Here is an 18,602-nt window from a genome sequence, read left to right on the forward strand (position 1 = left end):
GAAGCTTCTACTCTGCCAAAGTGACTGTGCCGGAGATACTCCCGCCCCCCTCCCCCAACTATGGGGACCCAGGATGAGATCTGAAGTCTGGCTCACATCCTGGGACCTCTGCCCTACCCTCCTCCCCTTCTCAGGTAGCAGGATAGATAACCTTTCCTGCTTCAGCAGGTGGAGAATGTTCCAGAATATCCCCATCCTCCCTCTTGGTGACTGCATGGCTGCCCCGCCTCCTTTCCCTGACTCTCTCATATCCTTCAGGTTGTGCCTTTCTCACCTACTGTGCGCGGGACTCCGCCATCAAGGCTCAGGCTGCCCTGCATGAGCAGAAGACCCTGCCCGGGGTGAGTCTGGGCCACTGAGGGGGGGGCGGGTTGGAGACCTGGGAGGACCCTTCCTGGGAAGCAGAAGACCTGGACTGGGAAGGGACTGAGGGGCAGGAATGATAACTAGAGCGAGTTATGATTGGGTGCTTGCTGTGCATGTCACACCCTAAGCCACACTTGTCAGCTGCGGTGTGCAGTTGTACAAGTCTCTGCTGTATAGGGGTGTCCTACCTGACTGGCAACTGTCATTGACTGAGTCTTGCCTGTGAAGATGTGTTAGTAGGCAGAGGGCACATGGTTGTGCAAAGGGCCTGGGGTGAGACTGGGCCTAGTCAGTGGGAGGAGCAGCAGGAAGGAGGCCAGGTGATGGGTTTGGGGGGTTATGAGGTAGACAGCAGAGTTCAACTACGTCTCAACATAAAAGGAAGGAAGCTTCCTTTAGGGGCTCTCTGGCAGTGCTTGGGACCCGCAGGACTCTTACTGGAAGTGCTCGGGGCCAGCTGGTCTCTCTCTGGCAGTGCTTAGGGCCAGCTGGGCTTTCTCTGGCAGTGCTGGGCCCAGCAGGGTTCTCTCTGGCAGTGTTCAGACACAGCATGTTCTTAGGGGGCCTAGCAATGCAGGTAAAACTGAGACGCTCACTCTAGCTTTAGCCATTGATGATAGATGGTGGGTTTGTTTTGGGGCTGTGAAGCTCCAGAAAGCTCCCCCTGCAAGTCCTCAGGGAAGCATGGTCTTGATTTCAGGCCCAGGGTTTACATCGGTCCAGCTGTGTGCAGGAGCCTCTGTCCTGAGTGGAGGGACAGGACAGGGCTCAGGCTTCAAGTGTTCTGTCTTTGAGGGGACCAGAGTGACCCTTCCCCCCAGCCTTGAACATCTTAAAGGCTCCTAGAAGATGAAGTGATAGAGGCCAGAGTGTGTTCTTGGCTTAATGGCAATGGCCCTTACTGTGTGACGGTGATTCCATAATTAAACCTCTCTGGTTGCCATCGCTGGAAGAGCAGAACAGGTTTGGGCTGTGTGTGGTGGAGGAGGTGGAGTCTGTAGAGAAGGTGATTCTGGAGGGCTTCCTGAAGCAGGCAGCATTTGAGAAGAATTGGGGATGAGCAGGAAGGGCCCCAGAAGAGGGTTTGTGCTTAGCAAGATGCCTTAGGTCCTGTGTGAAGAGGACATCCATAGTCCCTCCTCCGCCCTCATCTTAGAATGGCACATGGACACCACTGCTTGCCAAGCAGTAGGAGGGGAGCTGACCTGGGATGACTAGGATTGTTGTAGCTTTCTCTGATTGGGACCGGAAGCAGTGGGCAGGCTATGGTGCTCATGGTGGACTCAACCTCTCGACTATGCTTGATCATTGTTTGTGGCTGGTCCGAGAGCTAGTCTCACAGACAATGGTAAGCAGATGAGCAGGACCTTAGTCCCCCTGAATTCGTTTGTCTCATTTTCTGAGGGGATCACTGAGGTCCAAAATCAGTGTCTTATCTATCTGTTCACTCTTCATCCACCCACACATTCATCCATCTACCTGCCCATCAATGCATAGATTTATTACCTATCCATTATCTCCCTGTCCACTCACTCATCACCCATCCATCTAACGATCCATCTACCCATCCATCCACCGTCCATCCACCCACCCACCCATCCATTCATCCATCCATTTACCCACCCATCCATCCATTCATCCATCTACCCATCCATTCATCCATCTACCCACCCATCCATCCATCCATCCACCCATCTACCTACCCATCCATTCATCCATCCATCCACCCATCTACCTACCTATCCATTCATCCATCCATCCATCCATCCATCCATCCATCCACCCACCCATCCTTCCATCTATCCACCCACGTACCTATTCATCCATCCATCCATCTACCTACCCATCCATCCATCCATCCACCCACTCATCCATCCATCCATCTACCTACCCATCCATCCATCCATCCACCCACTCATCCATCCATCCATCTTCCGTCCATCCATCCATCTATCTACCCATTCATCCATCCACCCATCCACCCACCCATTCTTCCATCCACCCATGCATCCATCCTTCCATTCATTCATCCACCCACCATCTCACCCATCAGCCTCCCCTGTGAAAATCTTGGCCTACCCTCCCAACAGTGACAGAAACAGAGTAGGAGAGGCAGCTGGAAGTGGGGTGGGGACAGGTGTGTGTGGGGTGCCTGAATTGGGGATGACTGTGCTCCAAGCACTGTTATGACAAACCCTCAGTCTCAGAGTTTGGGGGCAGGTGGGGAAGCAGAAGTGTTGGTGGCACTTTTCATGGAGGTTCTTGAGAATCTTCTCAGGCACCTCTGGTGCTCATTTCTGGCCGTGGGGTCCTGAGTGACCAGTGTGCAGTGCTCCCTGTCTGTACCCTGCCTGCATCTTCTGAATCACTCATTGTGTTTCAGCCATACCGGACCCTGTCACCATCCCAATTACTCCTATAAACGCCTCTTTTCCAAGTCAGGCCTCATGTTGGGTTCAGGAACAACACTCAGGCATATTTTTAGGGTTGCATCTTTCAACCCACAGATGGGTTGGCCCCCAAACAAATGGCCCATACACAATTTTAGCAATAGCACAGAGGTAAGAGCACTTTCTTTGCACATGATTGACTCAGGTTCAATCCCTAATACCTCTTAGGGTCCCTTGAGTCCCCTAGAAGTGATCTCTGAGCACAGAACCAGAAGTCAGCCCTGAACACTGTCAGATGTGGCCCAAACTCCCAAATTTTTTAAATAAAAAAATTAGGAGTACTCCCAGATCAGTGCTCAGGGCTTCACTTCCGGCAGCGCTGGGGTCCATGCAGGCCCTTGGTGCTGCAGCCCGCCACCGTGAGGCACGTCCTTACCAATGAGTGTCACCTGTCCTGGGAGGTTTCTGGGAAGCACAAGTGTTGAGTCAAGTGTGGGAAGGTGGAAAAGGGACTAGACAGGGCTGGGCCAGAGTGTAGGAGCCACTATGGTAGGCCAGGAGGCAGGGATGTGGCTGGGAGGCCAGAGTACTGGTACAGGCTGATGGCGGTACAGGCTGGGTCCAGAGATGGTCTCAGCACAGTGGGCCAGGGACAACTGTGGATGACAGAACTGGGAGTGGGGGGGCTTGGGTTAATACACCTCAATACCCAGAAAGAGACTCCTAAGGCATTATCAGGGGTTTCAGCCAAGGCTGGGAAACTCAGGGGAATAAACAGTTGGCAAATGTTCTTAAGCAGAAGATTCTAGAGCTGTTGGAAGGTTCTGTGAAAAATGCATGCAGCATTGAAACCTCTTGTAGAAGCACCATTTATTTAGTGAATTTTTGCTTCTGTTCTTTTTTTGGGGGGGGTTTGGGCCATACTTGGTGATGTTCAGGGGTTACTCCTGGCTCTGTGCCCAGGATTCACTCCTGGCAGGCTCGGGGGATCTTGTGGGATGCCAGGGATCGAACCTGGCTTGGCCATGTGCAAGGCCAGTGCACCCCACTGTGCTATCACTCCAACTGTTGTTTCTGCTTTCTGGCAGGGGTTGGGCTCCATTGCAAGTGCTTGGTAGCTACTTCTCAGCAGTACTCAGGGGACTGCACAGTTCAGGGGATCAAATAGGAGATCTGGCCGCATGTAAAGCCAATGCTTTAAGCCCTGGATTCTCCACCCCTAGAGGCAATGTTTTAAAAAAGGTTGTTTTAAAAGGAATTTTGACCTCCTATTTTCACCTCGCTTCTCCAAAATCTCTTTGTTTCGACAGTCTCTAGTCTTTATAAAAAACTCATGAGATCATTCGGTATGTTTTATATTCATTCTCAGCCCTCAGAATCCAGCCTGTGTCTCAAATCCTAGTCTGTCTCATCCTGGACACGGCATGGGTCGGAGCAACTCCATCTGCATCTGTCTTTTAGGAAACGGGCCATGAAAACAGAGCATGCCCTGTGACCGAGTAAAATGCATGGAAAGGGCATCTGAGAATTTGGTGCCTCTGTGTCCCATAAATACAGTGAAACAAAACGTCCTCACTCTATTTCTGCCTGGGTTGCATGAACCGTGTTCCAAGTGGCTCCGAGCCACATGTGGCTCCATCTGGGCAGGATGGTTGAAGAAGGTTGCAGAGTGGAGGTCAGCAGAATTTTCTGGAAGGAGCTAGAGCGTTTTGGGTTTTGCCTGGATGGTAGCTACTCAGAGAATCAAAGCAGCCACAGAAAGCATTAAAATAGCTGTTCTCATGGCTGGGTGCCAATAAAACTTTATTTGCTAAAAGAAAATAGGTTGGGGGCTTTTTATGCCCTGTTCTCGACCATCCAGTTGGATGGAGCCCACAGTACCTACAGGGCTGAACCTTGAATATCATTTCATCTTAGTCAAATGTAAATGAAAACTCCAATTGCTTTGTGGAGTGAGTGGCTCTTGCATTAGTGAAGTTCTAGAATGTTCTAAATCAGCACCCAGCACTCCTGTCATGCAGAACAATGGAATCTAGCATGCTTTGGAACAGAATATCTGTTCTCATGTTGGACAGTAAAGCCTGGATACTAAAGACCAGGGGTTGGCTCTCATGTCAGCATTGTTTCCAAAATGTCCTAGACCAGGGGACTGAGAGAGAGTACAGTGGGGAGGGTGTTGGCCTTGCACACAGCTTGACTTAGATTCGATCTTGGGCATCCCAGAGGGTTCCCTGAGCACCATCTGGAGTGATCTCTGAGCAGAGACTGGAGTCAGCCCTGAACCTGGCAGGGTGTGGTCCAAAAGCTAAATGATTAAATGAATATCAAGAATTCTAGACCCTGGGGCCGGAGCAGTAGCACAGCAAGGAGGGCATTTGCCTTGCACACAGCCAACCCGGATTTGATCCCCCAGCATCCCATACGGTCCCCCGAGCCTGCCAAGGAGTGATTTCTGAGTGCAGAGCTAGGAATAATCCCTGAGCACCACTGGAAGTGGCCCAAAAACCAAAAACCAAAAAGGAAAAAAAAAAAAAAGTTCTAGCCAGGAACTAGCCTCTGTGTTGAACAGCAAGTGAAGATAGTTGGAGACCAGGGTGTCTATGACAGTGTTGGAGAGAACAGATCTAGAATATTCTTCCATGCAGAGCCCCTTTGTTCCATTGTGGGCCATTTGGTCTCTGTAGTATCAGCTGCAAGGTGAGACAGGTGGTCGCTTTGGGTCAATCTGATGCTTCTACCTTGACTAGCCCGAGGCCAGCCAGATCCGGGCTTTTTCCATATCCAACAGTCTAGGTCTAGAATGTTCCATAGCAGAGGTCGATGTCTCTCAATCAGAACGGGAGGATCCAGGGCTTCCCTGCGATCCCAGCTCAGCATGTCTTTCCCTCAGCCTCAGTGTCCCCATCTGACACAGGATCATAGACAGGTCTGGAAGCTTCTGTGAACCTTCCTATAGGGCTTGGAAGTGCCCCTCCCTGGGGCAGGTGGACAGAGGGGGGGTCCTCAGATCAAAAGTTAGGGGGTTCAGGCCCCATCCCCCCGGATTTGTTTTATATGGGTTGCTGTTGGAGAAGTTGACACTACAACTTGGGGAGGCTCCCAGTGGGTAGCATGTGTCCTGGGACTTGCTTCAGTGAGGGTGAAGTCTGGGCAGAGACAAAGGGCTTTGGGGGGGCAGGTGGCATTCTGAGGGTTGGGGAAGGTGCTTTCTAGCTGGATGATTCTCCAGCCATGTCCTGGCTGGATGACATTGCTGCTGCCCTGGCATGAGGGGGGGCACCTGGGCATAAAGAGTCACCAGAGCATTAGAGGCAAGTCCACTCCCAGGGGAAGGACTGGGGTCATGCTAGGACCCACAGTCACATCTAGAGACGCAGAGGGAAGAATGGCTCAGCATGGGAGCTGGGGAGGGCTCAGCCAGGAGAAAAGCAGCAGGAATGATGGGTTAGAGCACCCAGAGGGGCACCCCCAGACTCAGAATACAACCCCTCTCTCAAGTACTCTCCATCCCAACAGCACACCCCCAGACTTAGTGCACCCCACAGCTGGACCCTACCCCCAAACACACCAGAGCATCTCATCTGAACCAACTTGGCAGTTGGAAATCCAGAAAATTTGGGGCAACCCCTACTAGATTAGCTGAACCCTCCTGCAACTTCTGCTCCCACAGCCTCAGTTTCCCCATCTATCATATACACAGTCTCCACCTAAGGGATGTTCTTTAGTGGTATAAGACTAGCAGAATTTATCCTACAAAAGTGGGGAGAAGGCACTGAGTCCCAGTCAATCGTCGCTGCCAGTGAGGAATGTCAGGGACCCCAGATCTTCAGGGAATCCAGCCTGTTTCTGGCTTTCTCCTCTCCCATTTGCCTTCAACCAGCTCTGAACGGGATAGCACTTTCCCCCTCACTCCAAACTCCTATTCATACCTCAGAACCCACCCCCAGCTCCTCTTCCTTCTCTGCTCTAGGCTCAGCCTGTCCCGGTGCCACCTCGTGAGTTAGGGTGGGGTGCCTATAGCTGCCTTCCCCCTCCTCCTCAGACAAAAGGGGGGTGCTTCCCAGGGCTTGCCACGGTACTCAACCTGGGCCGAGCACTTGGGAAGGGGAAAGGAGGGCCAGGGCCAGGCGATGGGGAGCCAGAGGCGGTGGTGGAGGAGGTGCCCGGCGGGACAGATGGAGCGAGGGAGCCGGAAGGAGGTGGGCAGAGCCAGATGGGCGGGCAGGGACGCCCGGAGGGAGGGGACGAGGACACCCAGCTCAGCTCCCCCTGGCACGCGGGGCGCGGGGGGCTCAGGGCCCGGGCGTGTGCGCGCTTTTGCGCACGTGGATGCCAGCCTGGAACGCCTTGCAGGCAGGCGCAGGCGGGTGGGTAAGGCAAGGCGGGGCACAGGGCTGCGGGATGTGAGGGCCCCCCACCGCAGGGATCCTTTGCTTGGAGAGGGGGGCGGGATGGGCTGGAGAGAGCTGGAGGAGGTGCTGCCCATCTGGTTTCTGGAGCCCACCCCCTTACCCAACCGAGCTGACCCTGGAGAGGGAAGGGGCCTCCAGGGTCGGGATCAGGAGGGTTCCAGACCCCACCTTGGGCTGTGGGGGGGAGCCTTGGGGGCCCTGGCAGAGTCAGGGCACCCCCCCAGCATCCCCAGAGTGGGGTGTCAGGGCGGGAGGGCAAGGCCTATGGGGGGCCATCCCCCCCACCCCTGCCTCCCTCCCTCCCTCCGTTCCTCTATCTCGAGATTATATTTAAATGTCTCTTTTGTGCAAGCCAGAGGCTGGGCTCACCCCTCAGAGGCTGTTTCCAGGGCAACAACAATTGGCGGCTTCCGCGCGGTGAATCAGCGTTGCCATGGCAACCCCATCCTTTCCCTTCTGAGGTGCGGGGAGGGGTGGGGAAGGGATGGGGGTGGCGGCTCAGGTGCCCCCTCCCCTCGACACCCCTCTCCTGCAGAACCAACGGGTCCCATCTGGCTGCCAGCCAGCCAGTCAGCCAGCCCAGTGGGGTTGGGGAGGGCACAGCCAGTCCCTGCCTCCCCAGGTGGTCCATAGGGGCCACAGGGGAGCTTGACTGGGGGACAGTGTGGGGGGTTCTGATTGGAGAGGCGGGGTCGCTGGATCACGAACACCCATATGTCACACCACCATAGCGAGAGGGAAGTGGGGGACTTAGACTCAAGCTGGAGTTGAGGGTTGGAGGAAGGAGGTGCAGAGGAAGTGGATAGGATCCCTGAATTTGGTGTCTAGTGAACCTCATTATTTTGACTTACTGATCCTATTCATATTGGGTGCAAAACCTCCTGGACCTGGTGAAGGTCTTGATGGCATGGGGGGTAGGGCCCCTGTGTATGTGTAGGAGGGCCGTAAAGCCCATCTCATATGCACAAGGATGTTGACATCTTGAAAATGGGGTCCAGAACATTCCCCAGTACTTAGAAAGTGAGGATCACCAAGTGCGTGCTTGGCATGATGGGACCCCAAGACTGAGAGGGAACCGAGACTGTGAGGGGGCTCATGAGATCATGAGGGCACCCTGAAAACATGATAGGACCTGAGCCAAGCGGAGACCCCAAAACTGTTTGGGGACTGAAACCTTGGGGGAACCCAGAATGTGAGGGGAACCTCAAGAACACGAGGCCTCCAAGAATTGAGAGGTCTCTGAGACCCTAAGGGGGTCCCCGAGACCATGAGAGAACTGAGATCCTGGGAGACCCCAGAATGTGAGTGAACCCCAAAACTGTGGGAACTCTGAGACCATGAGAAACTCTGAGAATGTGAGGGACAGACTCTGAGGGGACCTCAGGGTCTTGAGGGACCCCCAAAACTATAAGGGGGATCCAGAAACCGTGAGAATGGAACAGCGTGTCTCCAACCTTAGGCCCGGTGGGGTGCCAGGGGCTTGTCATCCTTCTGGACACAGAGCTGTCCATTTCCGGGCCCTCTAGTCAGCGGTTCTACCTCATACCCTGGTGTGTGTGAATGCATGTATGCATATATGCATATTCATATGCGGTGTGCTTATTATATCTGTGCATTTGTGTACACACATCATGCTTGTGTTGCATATCTGTATGTATATGTATGTTCATTTGCCCCGAGAGGGACGGAGCAGTGGGTCTAAGCATGTGTGTGCTTGTATGTATGCGTGTGCGCGTGCACGTGTGTGTATATGCAGCCAATGGCCTGCCTGGGACCTCTGCACTGTGATTTGAGGTCTTGGTGGGGCTCTCTGGGCACCATGCTCTGGGTTGGATTCTGTTCTAGCACCTCTGCAGTAGTTCCCCACCCCTTCCCCTCTTGCTCCCAGCTGTCCCAATAGCTTCTGTCCTTGGCTGGTGAGTTGGACCTGAGGGCTGGGACACTGGATTCCCCTGGTAGGCTGGAATACCCTGGCCTGAGATAGCACCATATCACATATGGGACTGAGAAACCCTTGTGTGCTTTCTAGAAGGAAGGCTCTGTGACTGGGTTTTGGAGGTAAAGTAAGAATTTGCCAGACAGGGGCAGAGAGATAGCATGGAGGTAAGGTATTTGCTTTGCATGCAGAAGAACGGTGGTTTGAATCCCAGCATCCCATTTGGTCCCCTGTGCCTGCCAGGGGTGATTTCTGACCATAGAGCCAGGAGTAACCCCTGAGTTTGCTAGACAGATTGTGCAAACCCCTGTCATTGGAGCATATGAGTCTGGTTGGTTTGGGTGATCAAGGCTGCTAGGGCTTGGTGAGGTGTAGAAGTAGGCAGATGCCCAGACGAAGCCCCCCAGCCATGCTATCTATCCCCTGCTCACCTCCTGCCCCTCTCTCCACAGATGGCTCGGCCGATCCAGGTGAAGCCTGCAGACAGTGAGAGCCGCGGAGGTAGTCGTCATCTCTCCACAGCCCAGGCTGGGCAGTGGTGTGGCTGGGGGGAACGGGAAACACCCCCCCCCCCCCCCCGCTCACCCTGAGAGGGGCAGATCAGTGGGTCTGAGCTGGATGCCCGTAAAAATGGCGAGAAGCTAGAGTAGGCAGGCGCCCGGTCGTGGGGTGTCTGCGGGGTGCATGATGCTTGTCTGGGCAGATGCACATGTGCATGTGAGCACTGTATTTGGGTACTTTGCGTGTGTTTATGTCCATGCGTGTTCCTGTGGTGGGTGTGGGAGAGAGGGAGTTCAGCGCATGCTCCTCACATGTCTGTTTCTCTCCTATCCTGCTCCCCTCTATTTTTTTCTAGGCCTCTCTCTCCTCTCTCCTCTCCCTCTCCCTCTCCCTCTCCCTCTCTCTCTCTCTCTCTCTCTCTCTCTCTCTCTCTCTCTCTCTCTCTCTCTCTCTCTCTCTCTCTCTCTCTCTCTCCCTCCTTCCCCTCTCCTCTCTCCCATTCTCATCTACCACTCCCAAGCCTCTCTGTCCCTGTATCTCCTTCCTTGCCACCCCCATGAATGAGTGACAGCTGCCAAAGAAGAGGTTTCCATAGTAACACAGCTCAACATCCCTGGGAGAGGAAGCAGAGTTAGCAGGGGGCCAGGTCTCCGGCACCCACACTCTGGAGAGGCTGTCCGCAGCTGTCCCCTGGCCTTAAGTAGACTCAGCCCCCAGACCCTAGCAAGAGCCGGAAGATGGGGCTCCAGGCTCTGTGGGTTCCCCGTGCTCTGGGAAACAATGCCCAGGAAGGCAGGGTAGGACAACACAGGGGCTGTGCTGGAACAGTATAGACGTTGGCTAGGCAGATGTGTATGTGGGTTTCGTGAGGCTCTCTGGGGTAAAGAGAAATAAGAGGGGGTGTGAGTGCCCGGGGGAGCAGAGGCCTGGGGGGACAGGGAGCACCAAGATGGGGTCATGCAGGCTCTTCCCAAGAGCTGGCCAGGCCGGTCGCATGTGGCTATGTCCTCCCACCCCTTGCTACCTCTGTGATTCCCAAAGCCAGGGACTCGGCTGAGGGGGGTCTCCACCCATAGGGGACCGGAAGCTGTTTGTGGGGATGCTGAACAAGCAGCAGTCAGAGGAGGATGTGCTGCGGCTCTTCCAGCCCTTTGGGGTGATAGACGAGTGCACGGTGCTCCGGGGGCCTGATGGAAGCAGCAAAGGTAAGATCTCAGTACAGGAAGGAACTGAGAGGCCTGGGGGTGGGGTGGGGACCCAGGGGCGGAGCTTGGGCCTGTTGGGCGGGGCCAAGGATGCAAGGCGGGCTTTGCATAAGGGGTGGGGGCAAAGGATGCAAGGCAGGACTCATGTGAAGACAGTGACCTAGGACAGTAAAGCAGGACTCCAGTGGGGGCAGAACCTAGGATGTAGAGCAGGGCTTGGGTATAAGGGCGTGGCCTAATTCGTAAATTAGGAATTGTGAGGGACGGAGTTTAGGATGCAGAGCAGGCTTGGGCATAAAGATGTGGCCTAAGATTTAAAGCAGGACTGTGAGGGGTACAGCCTAGGATGCAGAGCAGGACTTGGGATAAGGGACATGGCTAAGATGTAAAGCAGGATTGCATGAGGGGTAGAGACTAGGATGTGCAGCAGGACTCATGTCTGAGAGTCAGTTCTGGTATGTAAAGCAGGACTCATGTGAAGGGCAGGGCTTGAGCTTGAATGATGGAATCTATGATGCAAGGAGGCATTTTATGGTTTTGTACAGAGATGGGGCTTAGGCTGCAGGGGATCTGGAGGAGTGCAAAAGTGGTAAAGTACCAGGGGGAAGGTAGCAGGATCATTCTGAGATCCAGGATGCTGGAGGTGGGGTGGAGGCCAGGAAAGGGTTTGTGCCTAATGGGTGGGCCAGGATGCAGGATGGGTTCAGTGGAGGTGGTGGGATGGTACCCTATGCCAGGACTGGGGAGTCCAGGGTGGGGCTGCGCTCCTCGCCCTGCCAGTCCATTTGTCTCTGCTGGATTCTGTCCATGGGGCTATCTGTCTGATCCCACCTTCCCCAGTGGCCCTCTGTGGCTGGACTGTCTCGGGATAATTGTCGGCTGACCTGCCCTCATGACGTCTGTTCCTCGGGTTGAAAGTCCCTTCGCCTTCGTCTCTGTCTCTGCCCGAGTGTGCCCGTGGGTCAGCAGGGCGCTGCCGGTCTGTCTCTGCCTGGTTGCACCTGTTTGGGGTTCATGTGTGACCCCCTGTTGTTCTGCCTGTGTCTGCCTTTGCCACGTTCCCTCCCCAGGACTCACCCCCACGGTTCCTGGCCCTGAACAGGCTCCTGTTTGGAGATGCGATCCCGACTGTAGAAGGCCCCTTCTGAAAGCCCACAGCCATGTGCTTTTGTGTGTTCACAGGATTGTGCAAACCTCTCCCCCAGTTCCAGCGCCTTGCCTCCCCCACTCCCACCCCTGCCCAGCTCCTCCCTCCTAGCGCTCTGCCTGCAGTGTCTGTCTCCATCTGCCTGTGTCTGGTAGTCCTGGTGGCCTGTCTGCTAATCCCGCCGCACCCTGACCCCCCTGGCTTCACCCCTTGTCACCAGCAGCTCCGGCCATGGGTCCTCGAGCCTGTGCACACCCGCAGCTGTGTCTGATGGTGTCCCCTTTACTCTGCGTGTCTGATGGCAGCGCTGTGTCTCAGGGTGGGGCCGGCTTAGGCCTTCTGGAAGCTGCGCTCTTGGCCTGACTTCTCCTAGGCAGGACCCGCCTCCCTGACCGCCTCTGCCTGACACTGTCCTTCGGCCTGAGTGGCCGGCGCTCTCTGGCTGGCTTCCTGAGGGCATGTCCACCTCCAGGCTGATTCCCAGCGCTTGCCTTGTTGCCCGACCCGGGTGGCCCAGCTGTGTGAGCAAACGATGGGCTGTCTTGCCCTCGTGCCTGGCTTTCTGGCTGTCTGCGCCTCGCGCTGTCCACCCAGGCAGGCCACCCCTCCCCTGGCCCAAGACCCTGTGGCCAAAGGATGAGCCCTCTTCTGTTCTGCCTCTCTCTCGGGACAGGCTGTGCGTTTGTGAAATTCTCCTCCCACACAGAGGCGCAGGCAGCCATCCACGCCCTGCACGGCAGCCAGACCATGCCGGTGAGTAGCCGGGCCAGACACTATGGGCACAGTCTCCTGCTCAAGCACAGGTGGGGAACAGGGGGAGCCCCATCACATCTTGAGAGAGGGCCCCCCCCCCAGCTGTCACTGCTGGTGGCCGCAAGCTTGTACATGTGCCCTCAAGCTAGTTCCAGGCTGGCTGTGACTTCACGCTGTGTTCTGAGTCCTGGGGCTCAGTGGTTGTGTGTGCTGAGTGTGAGTTGGTGTGTGTGCATGGGAGTTGGCACTCATGTACACAGGAGTGTTTCATGTATGGGCATGCATTGTGTGTTTATGGTGTGAGTATTCATGTGTGAGTGGGTACACACAAGTGGGGACATGTAGGGTGTGAGTGTAGATTGTGTGTATGTCTCTCTGTGATCATGCATAGATTAGGTGTGCATACATGTGTGAGGGAGATGTTTGTGTGACGTCCATGGGGCTTGTGGTAATGTGCGGTTTTGTGTATGTACATGGGGAGGGTGGGAATATGTATGTGTTCTTGTGTGGACATTGAGTGCATGCGTGTGCGTGAGTGTGTAGGGTATGTCTGGGAAAATGCATGTGAGCACGGGAGTGTATACATAAGTATGGGGTGTGTGTAGTTGTGAAAATGTCTACACACTTGTATGTGTGTGATTTGTGTGCTAGCTGAGCAGTGCCAGCATTTCCGGAACAGCACACAGGGGTCAGAGGGTGGGCATTTTGGGATCACATGGTAGTTGTTGGGGGCCAGACTGAGTCCAGGGACTGTGTGTGGGGTCCAGGGGGCCCCAGTGTGGGGTGACACTGTCCATGGGTGAGAAGCTGGGAGCTTCTAGAATGAGATGGGGGCATAAATTCCCTTACCTGCACTTGGAGCTCCAACAGCAAGTCTGGTCCTATATGTTGGGGGCCTTATTCCTGGTAGCGATCCAGAGTCTCCAGTGAGAATCTTCCCCCAAGGCCACACCCCAAGTCTCACTGTTCTCAGCCCTGGGTGACAGCTGAGGTCCCTCAACTGGCCCAACTGGTCTGCTTCTGCTGTGACTCTGAGCTCAGGAAACTCCTCAGGACACAACTGATCTCCCCTCTTGAGGCTAGGGTGACACCTGGGAGGTCAAGGGGGACCCGAGTCTGGCCATCTCCCTCCTCCTCTTCCTGCTCTGCCGTCCCCGACAGGGCGCCTCCTCCAGCCTGGTGGTGAAGTTCGCAGACACAGACAAGGAGCGGACGCTAAGGCGCATGCAGCAGATGGTGGGCCAGCTGGGCATCCTGACGCCGTCCCTCACCCTGCCCTTCAGCCCCTACAGTGCCTACGCCCAGGCCGTAAGTGACCCTGGCACACCTCCCCAGAGTGTTCTGATTTCAGTACCCTTCCGTCCAAACAAGATTGATTCCTGAACCCCAGCCTGAGCTCTCAGCCTAAGCTATATACCCTGGTTCTGGACTGATAGGATTCACTTTTGGCTGCATTCCTGAACTGAAACTAACCGCAGACCCAGGCCCAGGCCCAGGCCCAAGTCCACTTGCAATGAAGGCACCCCAAATTGGCCACACTCCAGATTACAGATTAGCTGCAATTCTCTCCAGTCCAGGCCGGTTTTGAAAGGAGGCCAAATGCTCATTTGAACCCTGGTCCCAGCTCCAGCTGATCCCCAAAAACCTCTCAGCCCAGCCTTATATCCTTGTGAGCTGTTTCTGAGGAGGTGCCATCCTAGAGTGACAAGCCAACCCCTCTGCCCTCACAGCTCATGCAGCAGCAAACGACTGTCCTGTCCACTGCCGGCAGCTACCTGAGCCCTGGCGTGGCCTTCTCACCTTGCCACATCCAGCAGATCGGTGCCGTCAGCCTTAATGGGCTGCCTGCCACACCTATCACCCCCACCTCTGGTGAGAAAAGGAGATGCTGTGGGGAGGTGTGGCCAGGGATGATGGTGGCATCAAGGGTGGTATTAGGGCAGGAGCATGGTCTGTGCTAGTGGGGTGGGCCAGGTCTAGTACTGGGTAGAGTAATGCCAGGTACTAGGTTAGGTTAGGAGCGAGGCCTATGGTCCTGGGTTGGGGGTGGGGTAGGTGATACCTGGGAAGGGTCAGTATAGGGTCCCCTCTCGCATGTCAGAGGTGGTTCTGGGCTGAGGCCGGGTGGGTTAGGCCAGTGAGGACTGGGCTATTGGGGATGCACCCAAGACTCCCTTCTGCTCTGCAGGATTGCACTCCCCCCCGCTGCTTGGCACTGCCGCTGTGCCCGGCCTCGTGGCCCCTATTCCCAATGGCTTTGCAGGGGTAATGCCATTTCCTGGTGGGCACCCCGCCCTCGAGACTGTCTATGCCAATGGCCTCGTGCCCTACCCAGGTAAGTCAGGCGGCCTCACTGTGGGAGTGGGGTGAGTACTGTCTTGGGGCAGTCGTGTGTCGCTGTGGAGCCTGAAGCCCAGCTAGGTGATGCCCAGGGTTTACTCTTCATAGTTATAGGAATCACTCCTGGTGGACATAGGCAACCATATGGGTGTTGAGCATACTTTCTAACAAACATTTTTCATTCCCTCCAGTGATGTCTGTGATCTGTGTTTCCATAATGGAGGGGAATTCTTGTGTGTGTGTGTGTGTGTGTGTGTGAGCTAATTGCAAGATAAACACCTTATTGTCCATACTGTTGCTCTGACCATCTTAATTTTTTGTTTTTATTTTTTGATTTTTGGGTTACACCCAGTGTTGCTCAGGGTTACCTCTTGGTCTGCAGGAATCACTACTGGCAGGTTTAGGGGACCCTATGAGATGTTGGGGATCAAACTCAGGTCAGCCATATGCAAGACCAGCACTCTCCCCACTGTGCTATCACTCTGGCCCCACCCTCCCAGTTCTTTGTTGTTGTTTTGGGCCATACCCGGCAGCGCTCAGGGGTTACTCCTGTTCTGCTCTGGTTACTCCTGGCTCAGAAATCCTCCTGGCAGGCTCGGAGGACCATATGGGATGTTGGGAATCGAACCTGTGTCCATCCTGGGTCAGCAACATGCAAGGCAAACACCCTACCACTGTGGTGCCACTCCAGCCCTCATCCCAGTTCTTAATGGCTGCTTCCAGGAAGATGATGAAGGCTGGTTCTCGTTCATTCATGCATTTGTTCAACATTGCTTGGGAGCAGATTGAGGACTTGCCCTTAGAAATGGGGGTTTCGGGCCAGAGAATTAGCATGGAGGTAGGGCATTTGCCTTGCATGCAGAAGGACGGTGGTTTGAATCCTTACCTCCCATATGGTCCCCCCGAGCCTGCCAGGAGCCATTTCTGAGCGTAGAGACAGGAGTAACCCCTGAGCGCTGCTGAGTGTGACCCAAAAGAAAAAAAGAAAAAGAAATGGGGGTTTCCATTCTCTGCAGCATACTTTCTAACAAACATTTTTCATTCCCTCCAGTGATGTCTGTGATCTGTGTTTCCATAATGGAGGGGAATTCTTTCGTGTGTGTGTGTGTGTGTGTGTGTGTGTGTGTGTGTGTGTGTGTGTGTGTGTGTTGTATGTGTGTGTGTATGAAAATCTCGCCTGGTAATGCTCAGGCTGACTCCTAGCTCTGCGCTCAAGGATCACTCCTGGTGGTGCTCAGAAGTCAAGGGCATATGTGGTGCCTGGGATTAAACCTGGGTCAGCTGCTTTCAAGACAAATGCCATCCCTGCTCCAGTCCCTGCTGGGGAATTTTTTCCATTCGGAATTGTTCCTGGGGCTATATCCAGTCATGTTCAGGGCCTGCTCCTGGCTTGTTGCTTGGGATTTGTTCCTTGGGGATTGAACTGAAACCTTCATGCAAAACCACAACCCATGAGCATCCCCTCTGGCCCCTGTCTTTTATTTATTTGGAGGGACAACACTCAGGAGGTGCCACTCCTGGCTCTGTGCTCAGGATTACTCTTGGTAGTGCTTAGGGAATCATATGAGGTGCAGAGGATAGAATTAGGTGCTATCTTTCTAGTGCTATTCTTTTTTTTTTTTTTTTTTTTTGGTTTTTGGGCCACACCCAGTAGTGCTCAGGGGTTACTCCTGGCTATCTGCTCAGAAATAGCTCCTGGCAGGCACGGGAGACCATATGGGACACCGGAATTTGAACCAACCACCTTTGGTCCTGGATCGGCTGCTTGCAAGGCAAACGCCGCTGTGCTATCTCTCTGGGCCCTCTAGTGCTATTCTTTAATTTTTGTTTTTTAGAGACTAGATTGCAGTGGGGCCTTGCACGTAGCCTACACAGATTCCATCTCTGGCATCCCATAGGGTTCCCAAGCACAGCAAGGAGTAATTCCTAAGTGCAAGCCAAGAGTAACCCCTGAACATCACTGGGTGAGGCCCAAAACAAACAAAAAAACTAAGTAGAAGGTTTTGTGTTCCTAGGGGCTTCAGGCAGCAGTGCTCAGGAGTTCCAGGGTCAGCCCCAGGCCCCTCTCCCTTGAGTCATATCTAGCACCCATGTATCCTTTTCATTCTGATATGATTCATTGAGAGTTCATTGAGAGTTACAAAAACTAGTACTTATTTGTACAAAGTGTTATCAAATCCATATATATGTATATGTATGTATGTATATATAAATATATATATATATAATCTAAGCCTTATCAAATTCAGAAAGCTGACTCGGGTCCAGCAAAATGGACTCACTAGGAATCTTTCTCTCTCTCTCTTTTTTTTTTTTTTTGGTTTTTGGGTCCCACCCGGCAGCACTCAGGGGTTACTCCTGGCTTTACACTCCAAAATCGCTCCTGGCAGGCTCGGGGGCCCATATGTGATGCCGGGATTCTAACCACCATTCTTCTGCATGCAAGGCAAATGCCCAACTCCATGCTATCTCTCTGCCCCCTCACTAGGAATCTTGAGTCCTCATTCAGATTCAGAGTCTCTATTTGTTGCACACACAGCATTTTATCACAAAGATGTTTCTCTTCCATCTCTAAAATTCTTCGAATGGCCCCATAAAAAACACCTATCCTACTACCCCATATTCTCCACTGAAGCAGATCTTTTGGCTGAATTTCCCCAGAGGCACTGATCAGCTCTGGTGGTCTGGACCTCTCCCTCCCTGGTGGAAGGTCTAAATTACTAGCTATATGATCTGGGGGCAGGAGAAAGCTGAAGGGTTGGATGTGAAATAAAGAGGAGGTGTGAGGAGTGATCACACATCTTGTGGAGTCCCAGAAGCTTGGATTTCAGCATTTCAATTTCTTATGCAAGTGATTCTGTGACAGGCCCTTTCAGCCTGTGTGGGACACAGGTTAGAATACAGGTAGGTAATACTAGGGAGAGGGGGCATCTGTTGTTTGTAGCCCTCCTGACTCTTGGGGCATGCGACTTTTGCTGCCCCAATCCACTCAATCTCTTCATCTGTCTCACAGCTCAGAGCCCTACAGTTGCCGAGACCCTCCATCCTGCCTTCTCCGGAGTTCAGCAGTACACAGGTAAAAAGCCCCCTGCACCCCCCTCCACGCTTTGTCCAATCATTTCCCCATCCCTAGTACGACCCTGTGACCTGTCCAATCATTTCCTTCCCTAGCCCATGGCCCATTCTGGTACCTGGTCCAAATTTCCCATAATCTAGCTGTTCTGTGCCATGCTGTTACTGGCTCCTCCTACCCTGGTGCCAGGCCCTGCCCCAGTCCACCCTCTTTTCCCAGCTTTCTTTCAGCCTTGTGGGTCCATTCCACACTTCTGGCTGGATTCTGGCTGTGTCTGTCATGGACCCATTTCCATCATTTTGACTATTTACTTTTACTTTTTTTGGGTTTTGGGTCACACCGGTGATGCTCAGGGGTTACTCCTGGCTATGCTGGTCTCAGAAATCGTCCCTAGCTTGGGGACCATATGGGATTCTGGAGGAATCGAACCGTGGTCCGTCCTAGGCTAGTGCCTGCAAGGCAAGACGCCTTATGCTTGT

General features: G+C 53.9%; 1 protein-coding gene across 4 annotated transcripts in view; it reads left to right on the forward strand.

Annotated features, from left to right (window-relative positions):
• CELF5 (CUGBP Elav-like family member 5) overlaps positions 1–18,602 on the forward strand; it is a 40,376-nt gene that overhangs the window by 12,623 nt on the left and 9,151 nt on the right. For 3 of the 4 annotated variants that reach the window (XM_049788632.1, XM_049788633.1, XM_049788634.1), the window contains exons 2-9: positions 259–341; positions 9,557–9,608; positions 10,682–10,810; positions 12,631–12,710; positions 13,872–14,018; positions 14,441–14,582; positions 14,899–15,045; positions 18,064–18,126. In XM_049788632.1, the coding sequence (XP_049644589.1) occupies positions 259–341; positions 9,557–9,608; positions 10,682–10,810; positions 12,631–12,710; positions 13,872–14,018; positions 14,441–14,582; positions 14,899–15,045; positions 18,064–18,126 (843 nt within the window). The remainder of the gene's footprint in view (positions 1–258; positions 342–9,556; positions 9,609–10,681; positions 10,811–12,630; positions 12,711–13,871; positions 14,019–14,440; positions 14,583–14,898; positions 15,046–18,063; positions 18,127–18,602) is intronic. The other variant, XM_049788635.1, reaches the window with a different exon arrangement.

This window comes from Suncus etruscus, chromosome 15 (genome assembly GCF_024139225.1).
Source record: "Suncus etruscus isolate mSunEtr1 chromosome 15, mSunEtr1.pri.cur, whole genome shotgun sequence".
NCBI lineage: Eukaryota > Metazoa > Chordata > Mammalia > Eulipotyphla > Soricidae > Suncus > Suncus etruscus.